The following is a 27,440-nucleotide window of genomic DNA, read 5'->3' as shown; positions in this document are numbered from 1 at the left end:
TTTGCTTATTTGTAACAAATCCTGACCAAAGATGCATTTTTATGTATATACATGAAGATACATAAACTCATTTAAATAATTTGTGTTTCAATTTGGCATCAGATTTTAATATGTCAAATATTTTAGTCAAATGCCACTTCCTTTGACAGAGCTTTTATCACTATGCATATATGTGTTTATACTCTAATATATACATATGGAAACATGTATCTAGTATGTGAAACTACTAGCTAGATTCTGTTTCCTGCAGTTTTTTCATACCTTAAGCATCTGAGCTGAAATTTTCTAAATGTGATCTCAGTTTCAGGTTCAGGTTATTTTTATTTGGCTTAAGATATTCCATTTCAGAAAAAAAATCTTGCCATCTTCCAGTAAATATTGATTGCAACTCTGATAAAATTAAATTTATTTTCTTTTGTGTCTTGTCTTACATAAGAGACCTGATACTTCTGAAGGTGGGTTGCTTTTAAAGTGTAAAGCCACCATTTATTATCAAATTATAACCTTCTGAGTTATCTTATTTTACACATACTTAAGAGGTAAGTGCTTAAAACTTTGTCTGCTTGTTAGAGTTTCGCAGATAGAAGATTCTGTCTGTATGTACTATATAGACTAGCCTCCTTGTTGGAATCTAGAAAACAGACAGTATTTTGGTGAAATTCATTCCTGAAACTCAGTTAGGCTTGTTTCCGTATCATCATCTGTCTTCCTTTTATTTTCTTTTCACCAAGAGACGCTGGTAACATTTCCGTTGTATGTGGTCTGAAGTGGAAGACACTTTTATCTTTCTCCTGTTAGCAGCTTCTTAATATACTTATTATTTATATATTTGTGTTCCTAGAATCATAGGTATTAAAAATGAGACATTCTTTAGCACGTAAATCTGTTCTAAAAATACTTGCTCAAACAAAGTACTACAGTCGTGTTCAGCCTAAAACTTCTCAGCCCAGGAAATATTGTCATGCTACAACAGAATTTAGCAAGAATTTTAACAGAAGTATAATTTTTTTTTCCTCTTTACAGCATACAGTAAATTAAACGGATTTATTACTGGTTTTCTCGAGTGTACAAAGCAAATTTTTGTTACTTATTTTCTAGATCAAAGTTCAGGGGATCCTTCAACAGATTCAGACACTAGCTTGTGCTAAGTGTTTCAAGGTCTTGAGCACAGCCTTATCTTGAAAAATCTGTAAGCTGGAGCACTATTCCTCTTTCAGTATACATGTAAACACAGTGAGGACCAATCAAACATAAATATTTTTGAATGCTGTTACTCTGAATTCAGTAAATATCAAAAAAGGAAACTCAGAACGTTACTCCAGCAGAAAATGAAAAGCTAAAAAAGAGTAGAATTCACAAAAGACAGAAAAAAGAAAATGAGGAATATTCAAGTTAAATTTGTTTACATTCTTCGTCTGACTTACTACTGAGTTATGCTTGTAGCAAGTAAACAGAGAGGGATGCAGTTTGAGGTAAGAATATACTGTTTCAAACGTAAAGGGTACAAGAGAGAATAAAGGTTTGAGGTTTTTTTTAAGAAAAGGGTTTATTTATGGAACTAACTGTTTTAATTTACCTTCATAAATAAATTCTATTTTTAAGGGGTACTACACACTATTATCATATGATTACCAGAAACTGTGAAAGAGTTAGAAGTTTCGGAAACAAGCTTTAACGAATCAAATATTTCTCATTTGCATTTATAAGTTATAAAAGTTACAAAAGTGGCAATAGCTAATTATTTGCATTGGCTGACCGAACACTATGTGAGTAGTGTGATAAGTAGAATGGAAAATGCATTATACTGTATCGTTTAGTTTTATTTCTTGCATTAAAAACTTACAAGTACAATCCTCCTGAGCAAGCATTCATTCCGTGATTGAAATATTTAAATAAAAATCTCATCATTCAATACTGATAAGAAAAATCAAACTGTAGGCAACAAAGTATTTCAAGATTTCTCAAATGATTAGTCTGAACATATGTCTTCCCTTGTTGATAGCTACTGCTGATTACTGGAAAAAAATGGTACACTTCAACAGGACTAATCTGCCCCCTTGTGACAGATTAAGAAAAATTGTTAGATCAATAAAATACTGGCATCTCTAAAAAATTTAATTGAGAGTTCAGCAAATGAAACTGAAATCAAGGTTGGGCTGGTTATATCAAAGCTTCTTGATGCTGTTGTGAGAACACAGCATCACTAAATGCAGTCCACTAAAAGTCCACTATAATGTGTTCACTAAATGCCAGTCATAGCAGAGGTCTGTCATCAACCAGTGCTGTATCTCCTGGTGTCTTATACCAGTTTGGGCTACTTTTATCCTAATGCTGTGGTTCCTTGGGTCACAATGTTCAGTGATATGACAGGGCACTTTATAACACTTGCAAATTCTTCTGAAGAGTGAAATATTCATACATACTTTCGTAGTTAGTTTAGCCTATTTTTAAGAGTAAGGCTGTCAAGACAATGGGTTTTTTGTTGCTGTTATGTAAACAAAAGTATGTTAATAGCACAATCTGTTCAAGACTAGCTTCATAAAAATGAAATATTTTCAGCTGCAATTCATCTGACTAAAAGTATAGTTCTAAAATTATGATTTGAAAAGGTGACAAAGTAATTTTCAAGGGCACTTGCTCTGTTATTACTGCATACACGCAGTTTAGCAAAGCCAAGACCACCCACCTATTGACATTTACAGGAGCTACTCTTCAGCTCACTAATTAGAACACTCCTTCAAAAACTTGAGAAGAGTCATTCTTCAGTTTCAACTTTATAAGGGAATGAAAAATCAAAATAACATAATCCTTTAATTTACTTTGCTAACGACTTGTGGAAGGACAGTGTTCCACTTTACTCTGAAGCATGGACAAGCAGTCTATGAATTCTTATGCTTGCTTAAAACTTCACAATTATATTCATCAAATGCATAGGTCAGCACCATAAAACATTGCCATAACAACATCATTTCATGAGATGAAAAAGTTGTGAAGAAATGTGCATTCCAGAGATGACAGAATAGCGGAGTTCTAACTAAAACTGATTAAAGGTGCTTCTTCCAGAAGTAAAATGGCATCTGTGTGAGGCAGGATAAGAAAAAAATGGCTTTAAGTTCCCTGTTGCCAGTAGATAACAGTTATGGGGAAAATGTCATATAGCTGTTTCCACAGTAAGTGGTGAAACTAAGAAAAAGGGAGAATAATACCGCAGATGTGATGACTATAGATGCAGACTCCATGAGGAAGTTGTCACTTGAATTTCCTGGAGATTAATACATTGTTTTTGTAAAGGCTATCTCACTGGAGAATCTCAGTCTTACTATAACCCGATGACTGTACATCATATTCTTTGCCCAGTATAGGACATCCTCTAACCTTAATCACTCCGATTGCAAGTTTAAAAATAGCTCTTGCTAATTAGTTATTACTCACACTGGTGTAACTCCAAATTTTGGCTCTTCCTATCTAGAATACCGGACATTTTCTTTAGAGTTGTCTACTCAATCAGATCACACAGAAGAAACAAGCAGCTTTATGTCCACCAATTCCAAGACATCATTAGATCTTTTCTATTTTACTTATATTCAATGACATACTCTATAACACACTCATAATCCTAATCAGATAACAAGCAGACTGCGCAGCTGCAAAAAAGCAGATGGAAGGGTTGTAAGCTTCCTGCAGCTCTGTCTACGTGGTTACTTTAGACAGGCCCCAGATCACCCTGCCTATGTTCTGTGCTGATCAAGAGATGTGTGAGTGCACTAAATGTCTCACCACGCCAGAGCTAACAAGGCTGCTGCATGGCACAGTTAATTAGCCAGGGCCAGGCACTGAGCGCGCACACTCTCGGTTGTCTCAGAACACTTGCGGTGTGAGGTTATATCAGCTTTCAGCACCGGCACAGAAAGACCGTGCCTACTCACAGCACGATATGTAGGCATATTCTGAACACAAATCAGGGTTCAAAAGCATTAGAGTACCTGCCCAGAAAAATCAGTGAGGAACAGAATAAAAAATTAAATTAATCTTGAAACACAGGGACAAAGCATAGAAATATATCAACATCCAGTACTTTCCTCTTCAAGACCAGGGATGTATGTGTGATTCTGGAACTCAGATGGCCAGCTTGTATCTTCTGATAAGTCTCTCAAGATACAATTCATCTAATCAAAGAGGGACTCCTACACTACAGAAATCTACATCTGAGCTAGACAATTAGATATCCTTTATAGTTAACGGAAAGAAACAGGAGATTTGAGGGTGTAATTAATCTCATTCTAAAGTAGATATCTAAAAATATTTCAAATGAGTCATACTTTAAAAGTGCCTATTTCTCTCCACTAAACATAAGAGAATGCCAGACCTCTACCTCAGATGTAGACTACAGTTCTGCCATCATCTAACGACAAGAAAGACGAATCCCACTGTCCATGCCTATGTTCCTTTAAGTGAGCACAACTGTATTTCTTAATTCATTAGGAGAATTCTAAGGCATTAGAAGCTGTGAATAGTTCAAAGACCGACTTCTCATGGGCCAGGCAGCTATTACAAAATTTTATTTTTATAATAGCATTTATAAAAGAATTCTTACCTGTCGGAGTAGGTATTTTGAGACTATGTGTATGTGAGACATTCTGTTCTTAATAGTACCTGGCTTCTTCCACATGTTTTACAGATATCAGTTGGCATTATCTGTATTACGCAGCTGTTTCCTAAAACACAAACTAATGCTAAGTGCTAATTTTCTGATTGCATATTTAATTGCCCAAGTAAATTGTCCAATTCTCCAAAACATTCACCAGCTGGGCCTGCTGATGGACTTGAAAGCTTTATTTGGATCTCCTTGTCCTCTCTTGTGTATTCTCATTCTCAGTATCTTTCTCCTCTCAGCTTGAGCTCTACTGTTTTTAGTACTTCAGACTACTTACTTCCATAATTGAAAGAGTTGCTGTGTTCAACAGCTGAAAGAATTACCTTTATCAACTTCTTTAAAGATGTTGTGTTAGTCATCAATTTAAAATTGAACAAGAGTAAAACTGGGTTTTCCTCTCCCCTGCTGACTGCTGGTTCTTAACTTTCTTAATGGTGCATCAAAGCAAAAGAGTAGTAATCTAAGTGTTAATTTATCTCATGCTGCCAGATTAACGTACCTTGCAGCACCAATATCTCATTGCTAATCTTTATTGTTTGGACCTATGGGAAAACAACAGATTTAAAAGTTATGGTATTGGTGTAAACAGAATAGTAATTATTGCACCAGAAGCTCCAATTAAGAAGTAGACATGTCTCACACACTCATAGATGGTAGATCTCTAGCAAACTAACCCTAATCTCTACTGCAGAAAGACATCCACAGAATTTTACCTCTGAAGTGTAAGTTGCCAGTTTCTGAATTTATCTAACTTAGAAGTAGTGGTTATTTCTTAAACCAAAGAGATCTGTACCAGCATGCCATTATGCTGTTACAACATGGTTCTATGATATCGTACATGTTGATGCTTCACATGGTGTTATGGCTTGCAAATGCCCTGCAGATGGTACATGTGGAGTGTAAGAGCATCAAGAAAACCTTCATGACCCAAAAAAGGCAAATGTTGATGACAAAGCTAACTTTATCTCTTTGCACTTATCCTCAGTGGTAGGCTATTCTTAGCAGTACACAGAAATTATGGATAACTCAACATACTTTTTGGTACAGTTTTTCTTATGGGTTGAAAAATTGCATTTGTTATTTGCAATGCTAGTATCATGTATATATATTAAAGTGTTGTAAGACTGATATATTTATTTATATTAGCCAAAATTCTATGACCAGTATACTTACAAATATCACATGCGATGAATGGCGGTGGAAAATGTAGATGTTTATGAGTTGCAACAAATAGCTCAAGCAAAATAACATGGCTTGACCCATTGCCTAAGAAAAAAGAAAAGGCTTGTGAGTTTTCCAGCTGAAAATAATGCTTACATTCACTGTGTTTGCAAATTGCTTTCTTGGAGTAACACCGTAATTAGAATCATAGAATCATAGGCTGGATAAGACCTCTAAGATCATCAAGTCCAACCATCCACCCAACACCACCATTCCTGCTAAACCATGTCCTGAAGTGCCACATCTACACATTTTTTGAACACCTCCAGGGATTCGGGCTCAACCACCTCCCTGGGCAGCCTGTTCCAATGCCTGACCACTCTTCCAGTAAAGAAATTTTTCCTAATAGCCAATCTAAACCTCCCCTGATGCAACTTGAGGCCATTGCCTCTCGTTTTATCACTAATTACCTGGGAGAAGAGACCAACACCTGCCTCACTACAGCCTCCTTTCAGGTCATTGTAGAGAGCAATAAGGTCCCCCCTCAGCCTCTTCCACACTAAACAGCCCCAGCTCCCTCCAGCCGCTCATCATAAGACTTGTTCTCCAGACCCCTCATCAGCCTCGTTGCCCTAACTACTGTGTTACGTATGAGTAACACGTTGTGTATATTCAGCTGTAGCCCCGGGTTTCATGACGTAGACAGGAATACATTTTCATACTCAGTCGAAGACGTTTCCTCACCCTTTTTCACGACCAGCGCAAACAAGCAGGCGCCCACAGAGGAGGGTGACGCCAGCAGCCCCTGTGGGGGACGGCTCCTCTACCAGCACTTGCTGCGTGAGGCCAGGCCGCACCCTGCAGGTGCGGAGCCCTGCGCCTCCGGGCAGAGCCCTGACGCCCCGCGGCCTGGGCCTTGCGGCCGGGGAGCGGCGTCGAGGCGGCGGGTGAAGCCGAGGGGGACGCGGCCACGCCCGCGGGCGCTGAGGCAGCGGTTGGGGTGACCACTGGGCGGCTCCGGGCAACTGCCAGAGAGCCTGCGGCCGCCTGGGCAAAGCTGGCAGCGCGGGCTTTCCTGCGGGCTCTGAGACAGGGAGCTGGTCCGGAGCTGCCTCAGGACACCTCCCCAGAAGGTGACTTCCTTCCCAGAAGGAAACCACCCCCGACAGGTGGCTGTTGTTTCTGGACCAGAGGCATCTTTTTTGGTTCTTCCCACACGAGAAAGCTTTGCCTTCCTCTCCGGACACGTGGGCTTTTCCCTTGGCAACGCAGGAGAGATGTTTTGCTGTCCTGTGTCAAAATCTGCTTTCTCCAGGCGGTCGCTACAAGCCCGTAAGTAATCATGAGTGAAGTTTAAAAAAATAACCAGTCTAAAACCTGATAAGAAAACAACCCTCCTGGCTCTGGACCCTCAGGGCTAATGAGGTTCTTGTCTTGGGATACAGTGAGCTCAAGGTATGGCGTTCCTCAGGTGCCGGCCAGCGCTGATGGCCGGGTGCCACTCTCCTAGCGAGCAAGAAGCTGCAGTTACTCCTGTCTTAAAGAGCGAAATAATATGCTATTGTCTGTGAACTTTGTAATGGAGGTTAAAGGTGTATTGACTCACTATAGAGAATGTTTTGAACTGTTTCAACTAAGAGGACAAATTGGTAAGAAGGTCAAATATTCTTGTTGGTACTCCATTTACTTAAGAGAATTTGCAAGGCTCTACATCCCTCAGTGTAAGAGGATTTAGATAACTTAGTGTTCCCCTGTCCATAGCATCAGAAACCGCTTCAGTCTGTGCTCTGACATGTAAGCTTGACTTCTAACTGTGGTCACACACCCATACTATTCAAACTCTCAAGCTTTTTTTCCCTTTTTTTTTCTATTTGTTGATGTATTTTCATCTAAGCTATTTCCTCACTTTGCCTTCTTGAACTGTATCTAGATGAAAGCTTTTCATTCAGATCCTTAGGATCTCATACATTTGCTTTTTGTTTGAGTGAAAAAAAATCTTACCTTTCCTTCGCTGCTATCTTAAACTAAGGTTTGCAATTAAATGTACTAGTTCCAACAAAGTTTAATCCAGTATAGCACAATATGATTACTGCCTTGTAATATCCCTGTGAGAAAGAGGATATTAGTTTAATAGTTCCTCATTATTATTTCTCTGGGGAACTGTTCAATATTTCAGACTGCTACCCATTTTTATTTGGACACATTGTCTTATTGTTGTCTATATATTATTACAGGAAAGTAGATACTTCTGCTTTGCCAGTCATCTAATTGTTGAGTGTCAGATTTCTTCAGAGCTAGCAGTGGTTGAATGCCAGCAGTATCCACCTGCTCAGCTTCTGACAACTGTCAGAACATTAACCAGGTGTTCTCTGTAGGTCTTTTTTACAGTGAAACTGAATATGGAAAATGTATTCTGCAGCCCAACTGAGGAAATAGAAGACATTTCTCTCTTTTGTGTCAGGAGTATTTCTTTCAATGTTATTCCTTGTTTTTCTTCATCGTATTATTCTTGTTTGAAAATCCTCTCCAGATTAACTGATTGCCGTCTGGTTTGCCAGAGTTCTGTGTCAATGTCATATAAAACACTTCAATTTCTAACATACATTTCAAGGGCATAGATAAATTACCAGGGATCTCAACTTTGTCAACTTGATCTAGATCCAGCAAAAACTTAGGGTTTGATTACTTTTGAGCTGCAGTGCCTAACCCAGTATTCAGAAGCAGAAAACTCAGGAGTTGGGTGCTTATTCAATGCCTGTAAAGACACATTCCTAGGTTCTCTGAGACAGTCCTGTATTAAAAATGTCACAGCTGAAGAACGTGAAGTGCTGAATCAATGTTAACTCATTCTGCTGGTTCAAATACACACACACATATGAATCTAAGTTTTTCTAACAGTCTTTATATACAAATCAGGTATTATTGTCTGCATCATTTTAACATTAGGTCAAATAAGCTATCATTTGTCTTTCTACAGTCAATGTAAACCCAGAATAATTACAGGACTGTTTCTATATCTACTCAAAACAGATGGTCTGTGTCATCCTGGCTAATCCAGAACATCTCATCAAATTCTTTTGCATTGTCAAGTGAAAGTGAAGTCATGGATTTAGACGTTCATATCGGTGTAGCATGGGGAGACTGCTGCATCTAACTCATACAATTTATAAGTACTCAGCATTGTCTGAAAATCTCGTTCCTTTTTTTTTGGACAATACAGTTTAGATTTATCCTACTTTAAGCAATACACCGGGCTAGGAAGGAATCTTGACTGGCTTCTATAGACCTACTGTATAGTCAGCAAAGTAAGATAGGCAGAAGGCAAATCACATCTCAGGAGGACTGAATCATACTCTGAAGATGCTCTTCTGCCTCCGTAAATTGTAAAGAAATTACAAGGTATATATAACTTTAGCCCCTTCATTTAAGTGCTTACAGTTAAATTGGATGATTTCAGGCCCTGAAGACTGACTGAAGTCTGCCTCTTGAGTTCCCATATGCTTTTACGTAGCTGCCTACTATGGAAAGTAATCACTTAAAATTGAAGGGCCTCCTTGTATTATTTTTGAAGAAATACCAACAATTTTCCTCCCATAATTATTTAGCCTTTATGTTTTCTATATATACAGGGAAATAGATATTTGGGAAACTAAAAACATGCCAAAAATTCACATGCAGGCAGGATTTATGTTGTAACATCATGTTGTAGCTTACATGAAAATTTCTTCTCGTATTTATATTCGTACAGTACCTCTACAAGCCACACATTTAATTTCCTTTGAGGACATATATATAATTTTGTAAGTACTTGTGTAGTTAACTCACTTATTAAACTGATGTTCTATTTATGCAATAATACAGCACATTCTCTAGCAATATGTGGTCATGTAAAAAAAGACCCTATCACACAGACACAGGAGGAGATAGAGTAAGGTTGCTATGGGAACCTGAGCTCTAAATGGTCTGGCTTTTGTTGGCTTAAAATCTCAAACATTGTGTTGCATTAATTATGTTTTTGTTGAGGTTCTTTGCACTGAGTATGAAATTTGTTGGACTGCTGTTTCAGGCTTACATGTACGTATGCAACATTTTTAAAAACAAAATGACATGTGTTAGCTAATACAAGAAAAGAAGAATGTGTTTTATTACCAAACTGAATTATAGCACTGAAGAAAATATACTCAAGAAATAGGGACAAGATCATCTAGCTAAATTTCAGCTATTACTATACTCAGTTTTTGAATATGGATCATGGATCTGAACAAACTAGAAGCACCAGTGGGAGGGAGCCACAACAAAAGGCAGGAAGGGGGTAGCAATTGTGGGAGAAAAGGGTTAGAGAAATCTCTGTTGGAAGCATGGGAACAATGTTGGTACGGAGAGAGTAGGTGGAAAGAAGCTGAAAACAGAAACTGAAGGAAAGGAAGGAGCCAGAGAGAAAGATTTTAGGGAAGACTGAGGGAAAGGAAGAACTTGAGCAATGACAGACAAGAAGTTGGAAGGATTGCATTTAGTGCAAGAGCCATAGCGAATGGAGACAGAAATGGATAAAGAGATTCTGAAAACAAGGTGAGTCTGCCTGAGGAGGATGAGAAGATGGTAGCTGATGGGTTACTACCAAATAAACTGACGAGAACAGTGTTATAACTCAAAATACCCCCAAATTATGAAAATATATCAGATCCTACAAATTAGAAACCACAAAAGCATTGTAACACAGTTTAATATAGATAGCATATATATTGTTCTAAGCCCTCTTCAAACCTTCTGCTGTGTGAAAACAACAAAGTTTAATGCAGTAAGAAAGGAAACATTCTACAGCATTGAATTTCTTCCCAATACATTTGAAGTGTCATTTCATGATTTTCCTCTTGGGAAACTACTTACGGGTAATGAGTAAGATTTAATTTTCCTTTCTTTAAACTATTTTACCTATTCTTAAGAAGATTATATTTCATTTGCTGAATTTTCCATAGAATGACTGTGATTTTTATTCATCCTTATGGGTGGTACAGAGTCTGGAATTTTTATGATGAAAACTGATACCGCACTTCAAAACTTTTCTGTGCTGAAAAACAATACACCTGGCTTCTATACTACAAGGCAGCAAACAGGACAGACATTAATAATAGGTCAGCTCCACTTTAAATGTCCTCATATGGTAACTGTAATTTAAACAGTCTGCTAAAATTTCACATTGTTTTAGCAACCATAAATCCTCAGTCAAAGTACATATATCTTCAAACTGACAGAAGATAATTAGTTTTCATATCTTTATTTTGTTTAAAAATAAAGAAAACAGTGCTTGTGATCTAGGTACCTTTTACAGAAATTTACAGAATTCAATATATTAAAGTAAGCAAATTTAATCACAGGTTACAGGGTTTTCTCAAAAAGAAATAGAGATGAATGTCTTCATCATATTAAAAGGAATAGTATCTTTCTTCTGAGCACTAAATAGTCTGAGTAGTATGCTCACATATGTTCACAATATGCTTACAAACTGCTGTGGATCTCATGCTCACAGAAAAGACAAATAACTACCAAAGTGACTGTTGAGAATTTTTAGCAGAAAAAGGAGTGAAACACCAAAACCAGTCTACTCCACTCCTGTAAAAATCTGCAGGCCAATCACATACCAGTTATGTTCGCAGTAGTTAACATCTCCTTAGCTTTTGACAAAATCAACAGCGATAGTAGTGACGTTTTTATGTGACAAGAGTGGGTTATTATAGGGGCTCCAACGGTTTCTGACAGGACTTGGAGTGGTAGCAGCTATTCCCTTACCCTATTGTCCCCTAGCCTTTTGGCCTCCTACTTCTAACAGCTACTTGAAGAAGAACGTGACCTGATGGTACCCATTAGGCATAACACACCAGTGACAACCAGATTCACCTCTTTTCTATACATGCAGCTAATGGTAAGGATGATATATGTCTGGAATAAATTGAATGCAGATACATAATGACTGACACTGTCATTTATCAAAGAGCATAAAGACTTGGAGAATCTTTAAAGTTAAAACAAATGCTTGTGATAGGCCCCTTTACAAACTGGGACAGCTTATTAACAAATACTGCAGAACTCACAAGTCACTATGAGTTAGAACATCCCCTCGCAATGAGATGTCCTTATACAGTATAACTGTGAGCAGAGGAGACAACTCTCACTTGTGTAACCTCCCCTGTCTCAGGGCCCATATTGCTTACACCAATCAAAGTCCTCTACAGACTCCTTGAGGGTCAAGGCTCTACTCCATGAATATTTCTAACCTCCTTTTTCTCAGGGATTATACAGGGGCTAGTTTGGTTATCCACACAGTTCTGGAGAAAACTTCATCTTGCCTTCAGCCTTCCAAACACACATTTGACAATTACTACATGTGTAACTGTGAGAATTTCATGTGGATTGGTGCTGTTAAGATGTACCTCCATTAAAGAATGCAAATGCCATGTTCAAAAATCGCAGTGGACACCCACATCCTTCAAACAGAGGAAATAACGTCCCAGAATGACATTCCTCATCTTGTGAAAAAGAGGAAAAAAGACTGAGAAAAGCAAAGAACCTGGGACTTCTACACAGATATGAAGGTCGTCTTACACATCTTGTATTCCAGTCTTCTGAGAATCACTGGAAGGCTCTGATGTCAGACTACAGTTTTGTCCGTCTTCATTGGAAATAGTTGGCATGCAGGATCAATAGGGAGAGCATGCAGGTGATACCGTTTCTAGTAAGGCATTAGCCACTGTCCTGTATGACTTCTTAAAACTGAACCAGGAAATAGGCTGAAAAAAAATGCACCCTCAGTGTTTCACTGGCAGTCTGAGAGAGGCACTTGATTCTACACAGGTTTATCCTAGCTATAATTCAACTGTTATTTTCACTGTCAGACCACAAGTGTTGCGAGCACCTAACAGGTGGTTAGGTTAAGGACAGGATTAAAGTTCCAAGTGATCTGGATATGTTAAAAGAAATTATCTAAAACCAGCAAGATGATATGCAGTGAAGACAAGTAGAAAATCGTACACTTCAGAAGAAGAAATCAAAAGAACTAATCCAAAATGAGATATAGCTGGCTAGGGAACAACAGCACAGAATAGGACCTGGAATTTATATTGGATTACAAACCGACCACGATCTAACTGAGATTTTGTTGAAAAATATTTTAGGATATATGAAAGGGATTTGCAGTATGTCAGAAGCAGAAGACAGTCACTGCTTTATTCAGCTTTGGAGAGACCTACATTAGTACTGCATCCTGTTTTCAATGCCTCGCTTTAAAATACAGACAAGTTAAAGAGACTGAAGAGAGATTAAAAATAATAAATGAAGGAAGACTGAAGGAACTGTAGAAAAGACTGAGAAACACAACAGCAATCTCCCAGTATAGAAAAGTTACTCAAAAGAGCACAGTGTACTCTAACTGAAGTAGAAGAAGAAACTTATTTGTAGAGATTATTTAGATTAATATGGAAAAAAAATCCCGACCTTTCTAATTCACTGTCTGTGGAGACTGAAGGTAAGTCTTAAATTGAGATGTTTAAGGGCATATGCCAGTGATATTTTAAGTCTTTACAACTTAAGTCTATGCAGAAGGACAAATGAAATGATCCCTTTAAATCTTTCAGATCCTGTATTGTGTGGATTCTATTCTTTGCAGTATGGTTATCCCTACATATGCTTTTACTGATTCCACTTCACAGATGAGATTGAGTACACTACTTAACCACTGAAGTACACAGACAAAGGCACATCCATCATCATAGTCCAGATCTCTAATCTCCTTTGTACACTGAGAAGGAGGTTTCAGAAATTCTTCTGATTAGAAGGCGAATTTGTAAGAAACAACTCAGTGTCTTAGCCAGCAGCATGAGCAGCAGGGGAGTAAGTCATGCACACTGACTATAGGTAGGATGCAGTGATTTTCTTGCCTTTGCTTTCATTATGATACAAACCCTTGTATGCAAATCTGATCTTTTTCTTTGCTTTAGTATGTATTTTTGCTTGTATGTGTATGGGTTAATATTTTCTGATTTATGTGCCCTTGGTGTAGTTTATTTTTATAAACGTGATTCAGATATATACAGAAGTTTCCTACGTAAGATACATAGTAACTTTTGCTAAAAGATTGCCTTAATGGCTCTGAAGCCTAATTCTGAAAGCTTTAAACAAATAGGCATCTAATGAAACAGGCAGGGGAAAGTTGATCCTCCTCCAAGACGTGTGACCCTGCTGAAACAATTTCAATTAGATATTTTATTATATGCATTTGTTTAAATTAGACATCTCTACTAACATAAAGGTCTTGAGGCTACTAAATATTGACAAAGAAGTATCTCCAAGGATTTCAGCTACAAAACAGGGTTTCCTTTTCTGATGGGTGTGAGACCATTGTAAAGAAAGACCATCTGCAAGTTCTGTTAGCTGGCAGTTAACAACACTTCTTTCCATGTGTGATTGTGAGAGTGACTTCTGTATAACAAAAAAAGTTTCAATATCTATTAAATGTTTTTAAAAATACTTTAGAAGTTCATAAAATAATAGAATCACAGAATGGTTTGGGTTGGAAGGGACCTTTAAAGCCCATCTAGTCCACCCCCCCTGCAATAAGCTGGGACATCTTCTACTAGATCAGGTTGCTCAGTGCTCTGTCCAGCCTGACCTTGAATGCTTCCAGGGATGGGGCATCTACCACCTCTCTGGGAAGCCTGTTCCAGTGTTTTACCACCCTCATTGTAAAAAATTTATTGCTTATATCCCGTCTAAATCTCCCCTTCCTTAATTGAAAACCATTATCCCTTGTCCTGTCGCAATGGGCCCTGCTAAAAAGCCTGTCCCCATCTTTCCTATAAGCCCCCTTCAGGTACTTGAAGGCCACAATAAGGTCTCCCCACAGCCTTCTCTTCTCCAAGCTGAACAACCCCAACTCTTTCAGCTTTTCCTCACAGGAGAGGTGCTCCAGCCCTCTGATCATTTTTGTGGCCTCCTCTGGACCCGCTTCAACAGGTCCACGTCCTTCTTGTGCTGAGGGCTCCAGAGCTGGATGCAGGACTCCAGGTGGGGTCTCACCAGAGCAGAGCAGAGGGGCACAATCACCTCCCTCAGCCTGCTGGCCATGAGTTGACTTAGACATATTTCCCATTGATTTGAAAAGCAAGAGATTAGAGGCAGGGTCTCACCCTGTGCATATATGCGTAGTATATTTTGTATGCTGTATGTTTTTGGATGACTGACATGCCTTAAGTAACAGTCTGAGCTTTGCTTTTATTTTTATTGTGGCAAAAATTTCTATTATTTTCCTGATTACATTGTCTTTCATTTTAATATTTCATGCTTATATTCTTTTTGTTCGTAGATCAAAGATTATTGTGATTATGCCATACTATTTATGCTGATAAATGAAACATTTTATATTTTTCCTTCTTCAAATCAGCTAGAACTTCTGCTCTTCTTAGTAAAATGATGAAAGAGTTATGCGGAAAGACAATAACAAATTTACGCTGTTGCCTAATCAGAAAGCTTGGATTGCAATCAATAGATGTATTTCATCAGTGTATATGCAAAAACATATTTCCATTAGAGTATCACCATAAAAATACTAGAGAAAAGGAAAAGCTTATTTCAGGTTAAAAACAGTTGCTTCAGGAAACTTACACCAAATATGATAAAGTGCACCAAAATATATTGAAATATCTTCAATACAGATATTTTGAATATACACTGGGAAGTGTATTCGAAGTATCTCAGATCTGATGTATTCTCTTGAGCCTTTGATGTGCTCCCCTTTTAACACTTACAAACTGCTATCAACAGTTTTGCTTTTCTTTAGTTAAAGATCAATCTTTTCCTCAAAATATGTCATAAAATAATTACCCAATGTGCATTACTAAGGAATAATCAAAAATATAGACGATTAACCTGAAGTTTTCAGGTGGAGTATTTTATATTTGATTCATAATTGGTCATTTCTTCTTTGGTATGATTTTATGCACACATTTTAAATCATTCTCTTTTATAGTTTTACTTTTTCTCATGATCATAGTTATTCTATTTAGGAGAGGTCACTGATGTAATGGTTCCGGGCTGTGCACCAAATTATGTTATTTTCTTTTTCTAGAATAAATGGCCTTTCAGGCGTAGCCCAGACCCTGCAAAAAGACATGTTTATTTAAAAAAAAAATATCTAATGCTGTGTTGTGTCTAACAATGCTGACACATCTCTCAGTCACGCTTTTATATCTATAAATCCCACTTTGATGCTTAATGAGTCATAATTTTTTTAGCTCAACACAGTTGCTCGGTCTCACTGTCCAACAAGAACTTGCAGATTTAAAGCAAAACTGTTTCTCTTTAATGCAGCAGATATTTAAGCAACATCCACAGCAATGAATAATGGGATTTTTGTTTTCTAAATGTCTATGACAGTAGCAGGAAACCTGATAGGTATTTGTTTATTAAGGTTATTCTCCAACAGCACAATATTGCTTTTTAAGGTAGGCTGATCAGATTTAAAAACCAGGTCTCCTTCAAGGAAGGAATTAAGAAAATATTTTATACAAAGTCCCAATGATCTTAAACAGTCCATAGTTATTTACTACCTACTGGACAAGCTAGATACTAAAATGTAACAAAAAACTTTTCCACATCCTGATTTATCATTATAAGTCCTAGCACATAGACGAATGGTACTCTTCCATTTGGGAACCTTCCTGAAGAGTCAACTACAGTATGTGAGCTATCCTGGAATAGTATCAGGTGAAAAAAAAAAATTAAAACACTAGCTTTAATAGCAAGAATAAGGCATAGCAAGCACAGGAAATAAAGTTGATTTTGCTTTAAAAATGCACAGAGAAAAAACAGGCATCAGGTCATGAGGACAGCAACGAAACTTTTTTTCAACACAGGACACAGATTGTACATCATTAATAAATTCAAAGAACAGTTCTAAGAACAACAGTGGAAAAGAGTGAAAAATAATTCAGCCCATAACCATTACTTTCTGAAAGGTGGGACTGTTAAAAAGGACTGATTTATAGTCTGTGGAATGGGCTCTTGGGTTGTAAATAATGAAAAATTATTCAAGGTGCCTATAAATCCCTTAAACTTCTACATGCAATTTATGTAGCAGTAAAGAAAATTAAGTAATGTACACTACTACAACTACAGAAGCTGCAAAACTGCAATCCCAATTCCATTTTATTCCTTAAGTAAGAAAACAGTGTTCCCATGGAGTAGTCAACCCCGTTCTGTTGGCTAACCTTCAAAAAATAGAAAACATAGAGGAAACAAGAAGTAATTGGAAAGAATCAGAAATACAAGGAAAAAAAGGTGTGGTTTTTTTCCATAATTTCAGTACTGAATAATCAAAGCCACATTCATTAATAAAAATTTTTTCATTGTGGGAAGAGAAGGAAAAATTAGATTTCTAAGGTGAAACAAAAATTCTTCATCATTGCCAAATGAAGTAATCAGGTGTTCACTCTACGCAGTGCTGTGCTAACAGAGCTGTGCACATGGGAGTGTTTGTGAATTCAGGACCTCAGATTGTGCCCTGTGATTGTCAGCTACCCATGGTGGGTCAATTTCTCGTGGCTGCTGAAGGCCGGGAAGCAGTGATCTGATATATTTCATCCCTGGGCTCCTACTCTGTGAACACAATTAACATTTTGGCTGAGAAGAGAAAGAAAGCTCAGTAAATTCTGTATGATTTCCCCCAGCAGAAACAGAAATACTAATTTTCTCCTCACTGATCACTCGGTTACTTCTTATACATGAAGAAAATGGTCTGTTTCTAAGCGAAGTTAAGACGATGCTGAAAAGGTTTTTCTAAGACTTGAGAGCCATCAGTATTGCATTCCCTCACAAATACTTCTCAAATAAAAAAAACACTCTAAGGCTGAGCATAGACTACTAATAAAAGCTTAATGAAAAACAAATGAACAACAGATTTGACTACATACTATTCTGCATCCTTCAAGAGCTTTAAAATAAAGGAAAAGAAGAACACTGCACTGAGATGTAATTATCAATCAAAAAGTCTACAATCAGCCATGCGTCTAGATGAATATTGATAACTTCTTCCCTTGCACTTCTACTCTAAAAGGTATTTTAATCTATACTGTGCCTCAGTTCACTAAAAATAAGCTTGTGAAGCTATATTTGATGCCTTGACTTGATCAACAAAAGCACATTACTGTGTATCAAACATTTATTCAAATAACTCATAATCCTAACTCATAATTCTTAATTTTTAAAAAATTGTGAAGAAATAGGTAGACCTGAACCAGTCTGGTCTTGGGTGTCAATAGGAACTCGTTTTTGTGGATTGATGCTGTAACTTCTGCAGTAAGCCCTCTATCCAGACAACGCCCTTCTGAGATACAATAGGGTATTTTTTGAAAATTAAGATTCTACATTTCCTTTTTTTCTGGTTTTATTTGTTTTTTAATATTATGTTTCTACTAAGCATATGGTCTTCTGTTTTCTGTATAATTAGCTTGCACCGATTTTTCCTAATTGTGTCCTGTTAATTTTATTACTAATGAAACAAGAATATTTTGTGATCCCTCTTTCAGAAAGAGTCTTTTTTCTAAGGAGATTTGGGAGATTGAGATACGTAGTTTTACTAGCATTGTTCCAGTTTTTGGAATTCTTTCTGATTGCTCGTCAGCTCTGGTGGTGTGACATAGCTTTCAGGGAGCAGTCTGACGTCTCTTGTGTCTTCTTCCAGGCCAGCTCTGTGCTCTTCTCCGCTTCTTTTTACCTCTTGCTTGTGTAAGAACTCAGCATTCTCACAGTATTTTTAAACACACTGGCTTATGAATATGGTTGGTGTAAATACAGAAAATCTGGCAACAAAAATAACAAATATAGAAGACTTAAAGGAAAACACAGAATTTTCCTCTAGTTTTTAATTTTCATACGCATTAGGTACTTGAACTTGGCTAGCTGAGGCCTTTAGCCTACTCTTAGTTTCAAGCATTTTTGGAGGCTCACTTTGCAGGGATTAGTCATTTTAGAAATTAGGTACATCAGACATAAAAATTCTGCGATTCTGCAGGAGAAGTAGGGTCGGTAGCAATTCCAGATGAAGGAACCTGTCCAGGAAAGGAGTACCTAGTGTTCCCTAACTCGAGACTGTCATAATTTACCTTCCAGATTTTAAAGTATGTATGGTTTTGTAAAACTTTACATGCTAAAAAAGGACTTTTTAATTTGAACAGTCAAATAGACCGGAGGCCGTGACTTGCAAATTCTGCGTAGCTGGCTTGGCAACGGGTATGTTTTGCAGAAGCCAAGTTTTGGGTTTAAACGCGCCTGGACGGGGCCTTCGAGGATTTCAGGGCCGGTAACAATTCCCAGACCTTTGTGGCCTTTCCCGGTAGGGTGAGCGGGGCCCAGCCCCGCGCCACGGACCCCCGCACTCCGGGACGTTCATTCATTGCAGGCAGCCCGGTCCACCTCCTCGCCTCCTGGTCGAGGAGGGAGCGGGAAAACCCGAAGCGCTACCGGGCGCAGCCCTGCTGCGGCCATTTTCTCGTCTAGGGGCCGGGGCAGCCGGCGGCCCCCGCTGCGGGTGGCGGGGCGGGCGAGCCGGGGGTCTCGGCCGCGAAGCGCCGGTGAGGCCGCGCCGTTGATGGAGGAGAGGGGCGGCAGCGCGGCGCGCACCGCTTCCTCGTCCTCCCCGCGTGCTCGGGTGCGCCGCCGGCGGAGTCCCGGCCAGGCCCGTCGGCCCCGCCGGGCGCCATCGGCGGCCGCAGGGCCGGGCCCGGCTGGCAGCCGCTCGGGGGGCCGTCGGCGGCGGGCACGGTGAGGGAGGAGCGGGCGCGCTGCCGGCGCTTCCTCCTGCGCGGGGGCCGGAAGGCAGCGCGGCCCGGGCCGCCGTGCGCGCGGACTGGGGAGCGGGAGAGGGCCGGGCCTCGGCGGCGCCGCCGCCGCTGCGGGTCAGCCAGCCTTCCGCAGTGGGGGTGGGCGGCGGAGCGCGCAGGCCGGGGGAAGGGCCAGGCCCCGCCGCCTCTCTGGGCGATGGAGTGAGGGAGTGGGGCTCGGCAGCGGGAAGATGGCCGGTGGCGGCGGCGGCGGCGGCTGCAGAGACAGCTTGTTTCTGGAAGGTGCGTGCATGGCTGAGGGGGGGGAGCGCGGCCCGCGGTTGCGTTTCGCTGCTGGCGACCAGTAAGGGGCACGGTACAGACTGGGGAATAGGGGAGGCGGGCGTGTGTGTGCATCGGGGGGGGGGGAATGGGTCCCCTTTGGGGGACGACGACAATGAGAGGTGGCTTCGTGGTGGGGGAAGGGTGCGTGCCGTAAGGGGTGGTTTGGTTTGGTGAAAAGAGACCTGCTTTTGAGGGAGGGGTTAGCGAGGGCGATTTGATTTCTATTTCTTTTTCTTTCTTCCTTTCTTTTAATTTTCTGAGGCTTTGGAAGTGCAGCGTTTTCTTTGTAGGGGTAGAGCGCTGAGAGCAGCCCGGGCTTGGTGCGGCAGGGCCGGTTTTGCGGCGGGAGGAATCCCCTCTCGGAGGGGCGGTGGGCTGGCGGGCGGCCGGGCCAGGGTAGCGCTGGGTAAGGAGGGGAAGCCGGGGTTGCTGCCTCCCCGCTGCATTTCCCTGCCAGTAGTCTGCTCCCAGGCCCCGGCCTAGCCGTTCCCCCCGCCACAGAATGAGTCTCGTCTGCTGCTGCAGTGCTACTTTAAAGGTTTGAGGCTGAGGTTGATTTTGGGAGGGGGGATCGTTCTTACATTTGTGATGCGAAGGTAGTGATGAATCTATGAGCTGCAACTGAAAGAAACCTCTAGCGTGTGCAAAGCCTTGAGTAATTTTTTTTTGATGTATGAGTTTGATGGTTTTTTTTGTCACTGTGAAGCTCTTAACTGTATAATGCAAAAAGTCTCCTGAAATTCGAGTACCTTTAACTATTGAGCCTTTACAGTTTCACCGATTTAAAAAAAAAAATCCGCTATTGTAGTCTTGTGAAATTGCTATAAGCACATATCCTGATGACATAGGCCAATAGTCTGCTAAATTCTGTTAAATTACCACGATGATAACAAAGAAAAATAGGTGTTAATGAAATAAATTACTCATCGTAAGTAGAGTTTTTCAAGTCAGGGATAAGTTTAGCACTGGAGATTTTGTAGTACCTGTGTTTTATAGAACATACCTTTTGCAGATTTTCTGTGGGATGTTGGGTTTTGTTTTTTATTACTAGACGTTCTGGAATAGAAGTACCGTGTGAACAAAATACTGTTTGTTGTTTTGAATAATTAATCTGAAATTCTGATGTTCAGAAACTCTTTCTGGTTGATAATGGCTGTCATGTTACCTCCTTTCTACCTTTAAAGTGTTTGGTGGTGAAATGCAGACACTCCATTTTTTCCTGAACTCTCCACAGGCTGTAGTGAGGTTTACGCAGACAATTGAAAGTGTCAGGGTGATGACTAGTCACTGTCTTCTGTGTGAACCTTGGCTACTTGCTAGCTGGACAAGTGGCTAAGAAAAGGCAGGTTCCCTGTGCAACACCCTCACATTTTTTACTTCTGAGATCTCTTTCCAGCAACAGGACCAACATGGACACTGGATAGCATCCCCACTGGAAGCTGCAGTATTCCACAACTGGTGCAGAATTATCAGCTGGCTTTGTGTTTCCCCATTATTTGGAGACATGTTAATTTTAGGACTGATGATGTGATAAACACCCTAAGAGTGTGCACACATGTATGAAGAAAACCTAATGTGAATGGTGGTGACAAAAAATTTCTGAGGGTGACCTAAGTCTAAATGGGGTGATAGTACTATAGCAGATCTAGTAAGAGCTGTTGAACTTCGTACTGATTTGAAGCAAAGGAAAAAGAAGGCTTTCAGACGTTATTTGAGAGGTTCTTATTAGGGATGTTGACTTTACAGGAAAAAGTAAAGGCAGAGAACATATATATGGGGGTTTTTTTTTGGCAATCTAGAAACATACAGAAGCTCATTAGATCAACCTAATGATGTTAGAACCACCATTATCCAAAGGCTACTCAAGCATGAGAGTACCACAAGTACAATGTGGGCAAAAATTGGTATAAAAGTGTACATAACCTCTGTTGCAAGATGATGATTAATACCTGAGTCGAGAGTTATATCTATAACTAGTCTGAGTGTGTATATTTTGTGGACTCTGTTGAAGTCTGTGTAAGTAACAACCATAAATTGTTTACTTGATGTTTTTGGAAGTGTTATATTAAAGGCTGGTAGAGAGGAGGGGGAGGACTCCTTTGTCCATCCCTGCCATTAATGCACAAAACGAATTAATAACGTGCCAAATAGATGTTAGGTCTATCACTAATTTAACTCGGTCTAATGGAAACTGTGCTCTTTAAATATGTACCTATATATGTGTGTATGTGGGTATATATATGAACACAGAAACTCATGGTGCTGTCATACTTATGTTGACTTATCAGTCAGACTTAAGATAAACATGCAGTTAAATGAGATTAATTGCATTTTGGGTATGATAGCTGTTTAGAATTTTGGTTTTGATTTCACATATTCAGTAAGATACTGCTTTTCTCTCATTTAGCGTAACAGGTGTTACTATGAAGAAATATGGCTGTCATTCTGCTGCTAAAGTGCTTCCTTTTAATATTTTTATTATTTTGTTCTACAATAAAAACAAAATGGTCGTTCTGGAAGGGTGTTCCTCGAGTGATGTATCTGTTGCCTTTCTGGTAATGCTGTTCTTGAACACAGTGATTTATACTAGTACATGTTTTTTGTCCGGTTTTGCGTGTCTAATGTGTCATCATTTTTTATGCTGTTTTATATAGACTCTTATGGAAAATGTGAAAAAGATCCCTAAAACTATAATGTTTGACTTTTTGTTTAAAGCTTCATTTGTTATCGTTCTGGAGCAGTGCTAATAGTTGTTATACATCATGTACATTGATATACATGACCTGTGTGTTTACTTTTCTTGAAATGTCAGGGCTGTTAGCATTAAGAAATATGAAGGCACCTTATTTTTGTTACTTAAACTAGTTTGCAAGTGGAATTAGTAAAACTTCTCCTTCGTTTTCTGAATTTACTTTTCTACAGTAAGGTTTCAAAGTTATGGTCAGAATATGCAGAAATTCACAGTAAGAAAGTAATCCTGTTGCATGGGAATGCTTTCCTGATTTGGAGACCTACAAGTTTAGACATCTTCATCTGCAGGGATTCCTGTGTTTTTTCTGTTGGTAGTCACACCTAAAATACAAAGCAATGATAGGCATATCTGTTTGGATTTAGAATAGGGGCACGTTCAGTGTGTAGGAATAGAGAGTACTGTTGATCATTACCCCTGGAGAAAAATTGTGGGAACTCTTGTGAATTCTGCCTCCTTGGATATCACCGAGTTGAAATTGTAATATCTCTTTTCTACCTGTAAAGTTTCCTGATGTTTGCGCGATAGATGACAGGCAAACTTTAAAGTATTCCTGAATGCATGTGTTTTCCAGAAGAAAGGAGAAACATTTTATTTGTTCCTTTTTTCTCTTTTCAGCCTCCTGGTGGTTACAGTAGCGATACGGAGAACCAATATTGAAGTTGTTTTTTTTTTGAGGGCCTCCTTTGTAAGGAATGTTCCCAGTCCCTACCTACAGAGCTGCTGAGAGATTTTAGTGCAGTCATCACAGGAATTTGCTCAATTTTCATTCCATTTTCTTGGCTACAGGTTTCCTAATAACAATAGAGAAAGCTATGTGGACTACCCATTAGCAGCGGCAGCAGAAACTTCGCAGTTGTTTGCCAGAGGACTCCAGGAGACTGTTTTTCATTCAGCTCATGTGTAAAGTTTTGTCTTCACCAAAGCAGGAGTTGTAGACTTGCGTATTTTCTTAAAAGGTAGCTGAGATTCTGGAGTGGTACAGAAACACACAGCATTTGTGTATTAATGTATAGATGTAGAGTTGCCATTTGAAGTGGTCGTCAGCCTTTCCTGCTTTTTTTCCCCTCCTTTCTTGTGTTTGAATCATATTGAGAAATCTCTGACAAGAGTAATACAAGTTAGGAGGGCAGAGTGGAGATTCAGACAGAGTTCTACCTGCTATGACTCTTCTCTTTATTTTTCTCTTTAACAGTGAGATTTAATTTTTAATTTTTTGTAATTGTCTCTGAAGCAGTCTCTGATGCTTTGTTTATGGCCTAGTGGAGATGAAATATTAGCTTGAAAATGAGGGGAAGGGATGTTGCAGGTATTGTTCACCTTCTTCCATGTCTTCATCATAATCCAAAACTCTTGCTTTATGCCGTTGAATTCCTCTCTGGTTTGCATAAGTCCAGTTAATATCTGGACATGTTTTGTCAGTTTCTTCTGCTTTTCTTGAGAGTAGTTTTCTGTCTGAAAGTGGGAAATTCGTGACTCTTTCATGGCTTGCTTATGTCTCCCAGTCCTCTGACCCATTCAGAATTTCTTTCCAGCATTGCATATGCGTCTTCTCAGACCTTTGGTCAGCTGTCCTTTCCAGCAATCTTAAGAAACCTTCCCATTGACTGCAGTGACAGAGTATTTTCTAGGAGTGAAACCCAGTTGTTGAGAACTATTTCTCAGCAAAGTCGAATCAAAACTATCTTCTTACGGTCTTATTTTTTGTATGTGCCAATCTAAGTAGGGTGATAAGTGGCATAAAATATTAAGAAAGACAGGCTGCTTCTTAAAACATGTAGAAAGATACTAAAAATAAACTTCATTTATCTATTAATGCCCTATAAACATAAGTTTTAATATGCTTGGTAGCACATTCTAAAATAATGTCCTGTGCCCAAATCCTCTTCCACATCATCACCTTTCTAATTTTGAGACATCATCTGCTTTCTAAATTTGAGACAGGATTCTAGGAACCCAGGCTTTTCCATGTCTTTCGGAGTTAGAAAGCATCTGTGTGCAATTTTCTGGTTTTCGTTAAGGGGGCATGTACTATTTGGTAGCTTTTCCTAAGTAGCTGCTGTTACAGTAATTTTGCACAAAGTGAGACATAGAATCTTCAGATGTAAGAGTAACTATCTTGTGTGGGATGCGTCATCCTTTGTTTCTGGGCACTTGGATATGGTAGGAAAGCACTACTCTTTCCTCAGAAGTAGTACAGAAATTCTACTGGGTTTTAATGGCCAAAAAACCCCTTAAACTGGGAATGTTCTAATAAAAGAGATCCTTATATAAAGAAGAGTGTAAGTATAAATACAGAAGTAATAGTAATAACATGAGAATAACATCAATATGTAGCTTGATAGCAAGCATAAACCAGCATTTTGCAAATGTCTTGCTTGCAAAGATACTTTTATGATGAGCTCATTTGGATATTTTAGTCTTTTGCTTCTTGTTTTATGTACAAGGATAAAACTTAATGGATTATTTATTGTAATGGTTTCAAGAACAACTTTGGCTTTTATTACTGTTGTTTCTGGAAAACTGTGTGCAGTATCAGACTTTACCTTTTCTATAGAGTTTCAGCTGTGTCAACTGAGATAACTCAGGGCTGTCAAGGTGTTTTGTGTTGTAGCAGGTCCTATAACGTGAGACTAATCACCAATCTCGTCACTTTTAAGTATTATTTTATAAGAATATGAGGGGTTTTTGAGTCGTCTCTTGTGAACTGGTCTTCTCCTTTCCAACTAATAGCTATTAAATGCTTTTGTTTGCAGAGGAATACAGATCTCCCAGGTAAATAGCTAGAAATTTCTGAAACTTGCCCGCTTTCATAAAGCAGAGAAAGCGAAACTGGTGTCCCTGAAGCGAAGGTTTCAGTGTTGCCTCAGCATGGCTTGGTTTGCTGCTAACTGTTGTTAGTACATGTACTGGCTGAGCAGATGGGTCAGAGCAGCAAGAGGACTTGCTCCACAGGAGAGTGTATGCCTCCATCTCTCTGTGTGTTGCAGAAAGGGGTGGAAGAGTGTACAGGATAGCTTAAGATACTGCAGGAGGCTGAGAAGATAAGATACCTGAAAATGGAACTGTTGTGGTGGGAGAGACTGTAGAGATTCAGCGAATGAATTATTTTTTTGGGGAAAAAGGGCAAATGTAATTTTCTTAACCTGATTGTCCTAAAAGGCACTTTGCTTGGGGTTGGGGGAGCAGATTGGGAAAGTTCCTTTCTTTTGGCCCATGTTTTAACACTTGGTTGGTTTCAATTTGAAAGGTTTTTTTAAGGTAGGGACATTCTTACATGGGTTGAAATCTGTCTGATGCTCTGTACTTGATGACTTCTTGCTTGAAATTGAGAAAGTTAAAGCACCAGTAAAAAATTACTGTTTTTGTTCATCATATAGAATTAAGCCTGGTTTTATCTTATGCATTTAATTTTTAAAAGCACATGTTCTTAAGCTTTCTGTTACCAACAGCCTAGCAAGTGTAATATTTTCAAGCGAAGCTGATCTTAAGCTGTGGTGAAGTTGAAGTTGGTGTCTTGTGTTGGTCAAGTTATTTGCTTATGATTGTTGTGTTCACAGGAGTAAATGGCACTTCCATAATGGGTGCTCAGCAGCCTGTTTTGATGGATATCAGGAGGCAAAAAGAATTACCTGGCAGTCTTTATTTCCCTGATCCTTTGCAAATATAAGATAAAAAAATATTTTTCATTCTGCTGAGGAGACCATGAAATTTCCTTTCCTTGAGGTAATGTGGAAAAGATAGCCAGTTCTTAAATAATGGGTTAAAATTAAATAGTGTGTATTTAGTCATTAAATCACTGTCTAATTCAGGTTGGAAGCTTTTTTTGAGAACTGTTAACACGTTATAAGTAGATCTGAGTGGTTCATTAGTACATAGACACATTTGTGAGATGTCTTTTGAGTAGTTTCAATAGAATGTCATAAAAATACTGAAAATTTACTTCATTTTCTTGTACGATGTAGTCTCCCTGCACAGAACTGGGGATTATGCCAAATGGAATTCAGTTTCTGAATTACAGTCTAGTATAAATCAGAATACGGAACAACTTATGGCTATTTGGGTACTGTAGCTAACAGGAGTGTTTGAGAGCAAATAACTCTTGAGAAGTTGTTTTGTTTTGTTTTTATTTATGGTGTAATGTCTGCTGTGAATTAAATAAATAGCATTTTGCCAATGCTGTTGTTTTAAGAACTTTTTTCTAAATAATCCCTGGAAGGAATTGCGTTCTAACATGTAAGTTCTAATATACAAGGATAGTTGATTATTAAAAAGATAGTAGTAAATGCAGGAGTACTGATGTACTTAATGTACACTAGCAATTTGCAGCATGGATATCAAATTTGAAAATAATTCTTTCAGAATAAACTGTTCAAAGAGCAGTAAAATGATTAAGGTGCAATGCTATTGTCTTGTATAGGGTAATAATAAATTGGATGTATGGATTGCTGAAAGCAGTGAACTGTGATGTTGCTGCTTTTGTCTTGTCATGCAGCGACTCCATTTTGGATGTAGAGCTGCATGCCAACTATTTATTGGTTCTCTTTGCAAGGTTTAAAATTATTCACTGGTTTGGGCACAGGGACTAACAGAACATTATTAACTGATTTAGAGAGAGTTGTGTTACAGCTGTGCTGCTCTTAGGGCTCACTGCTGCAGGTGGGGGAGAGGTAGAGGTCTGCTTCTCCTTCCCCCTTTGCCCTCCCCCCCTCCAAATGCCAGC

The 27,440-nt window shown here is 39.1% G+C and overlaps 1 protein-coding gene across 2 annotated transcripts in view; it reads left to right on the top strand.

The window, feature by feature from the left end:
• Positions 1-19,700: 19,700 nt before the first annotated feature.
• The window catches only part of SENP6 (SUMO specific peptidase 6), an 83,722-nt gene continuing 75,982 nt past the window's right edge, over positions 19,701-27,440 (top strand). For both annotated transcript variants that reach the window (XM_075414488.1, XM_075414487.1), the window contains exon 1: positions 19,701-19,926. In XM_075414488.1, coding sequence (XP_075270603.1) covers positions 19,875-19,926 — 52 coding nt within the window. In that variant the 5' untranslated portion in view covers positions 19,701-19,874. The remainder of the gene's footprint in view (positions 19,927-27,440) is intronic.

Source organism: Opisthocomus hoazin, chromosome 2 (genome assembly GCF_030867145.1).
Source record: "Opisthocomus hoazin isolate bOpiHoa1 chromosome 2, bOpiHoa1.hap1, whole genome shotgun sequence".
In the NCBI taxonomy this organism is placed as follows: domain Eukaryota; kingdom Metazoa; phylum Chordata; class Aves; order Opisthocomiformes; family Opisthocomidae; genus Opisthocomus; species Opisthocomus hoazin.
The sequence above is the reverse complement of the archived record's forward strand: the minus strand, read 5'-3'. Positions and strand labels throughout refer to the sequence as shown.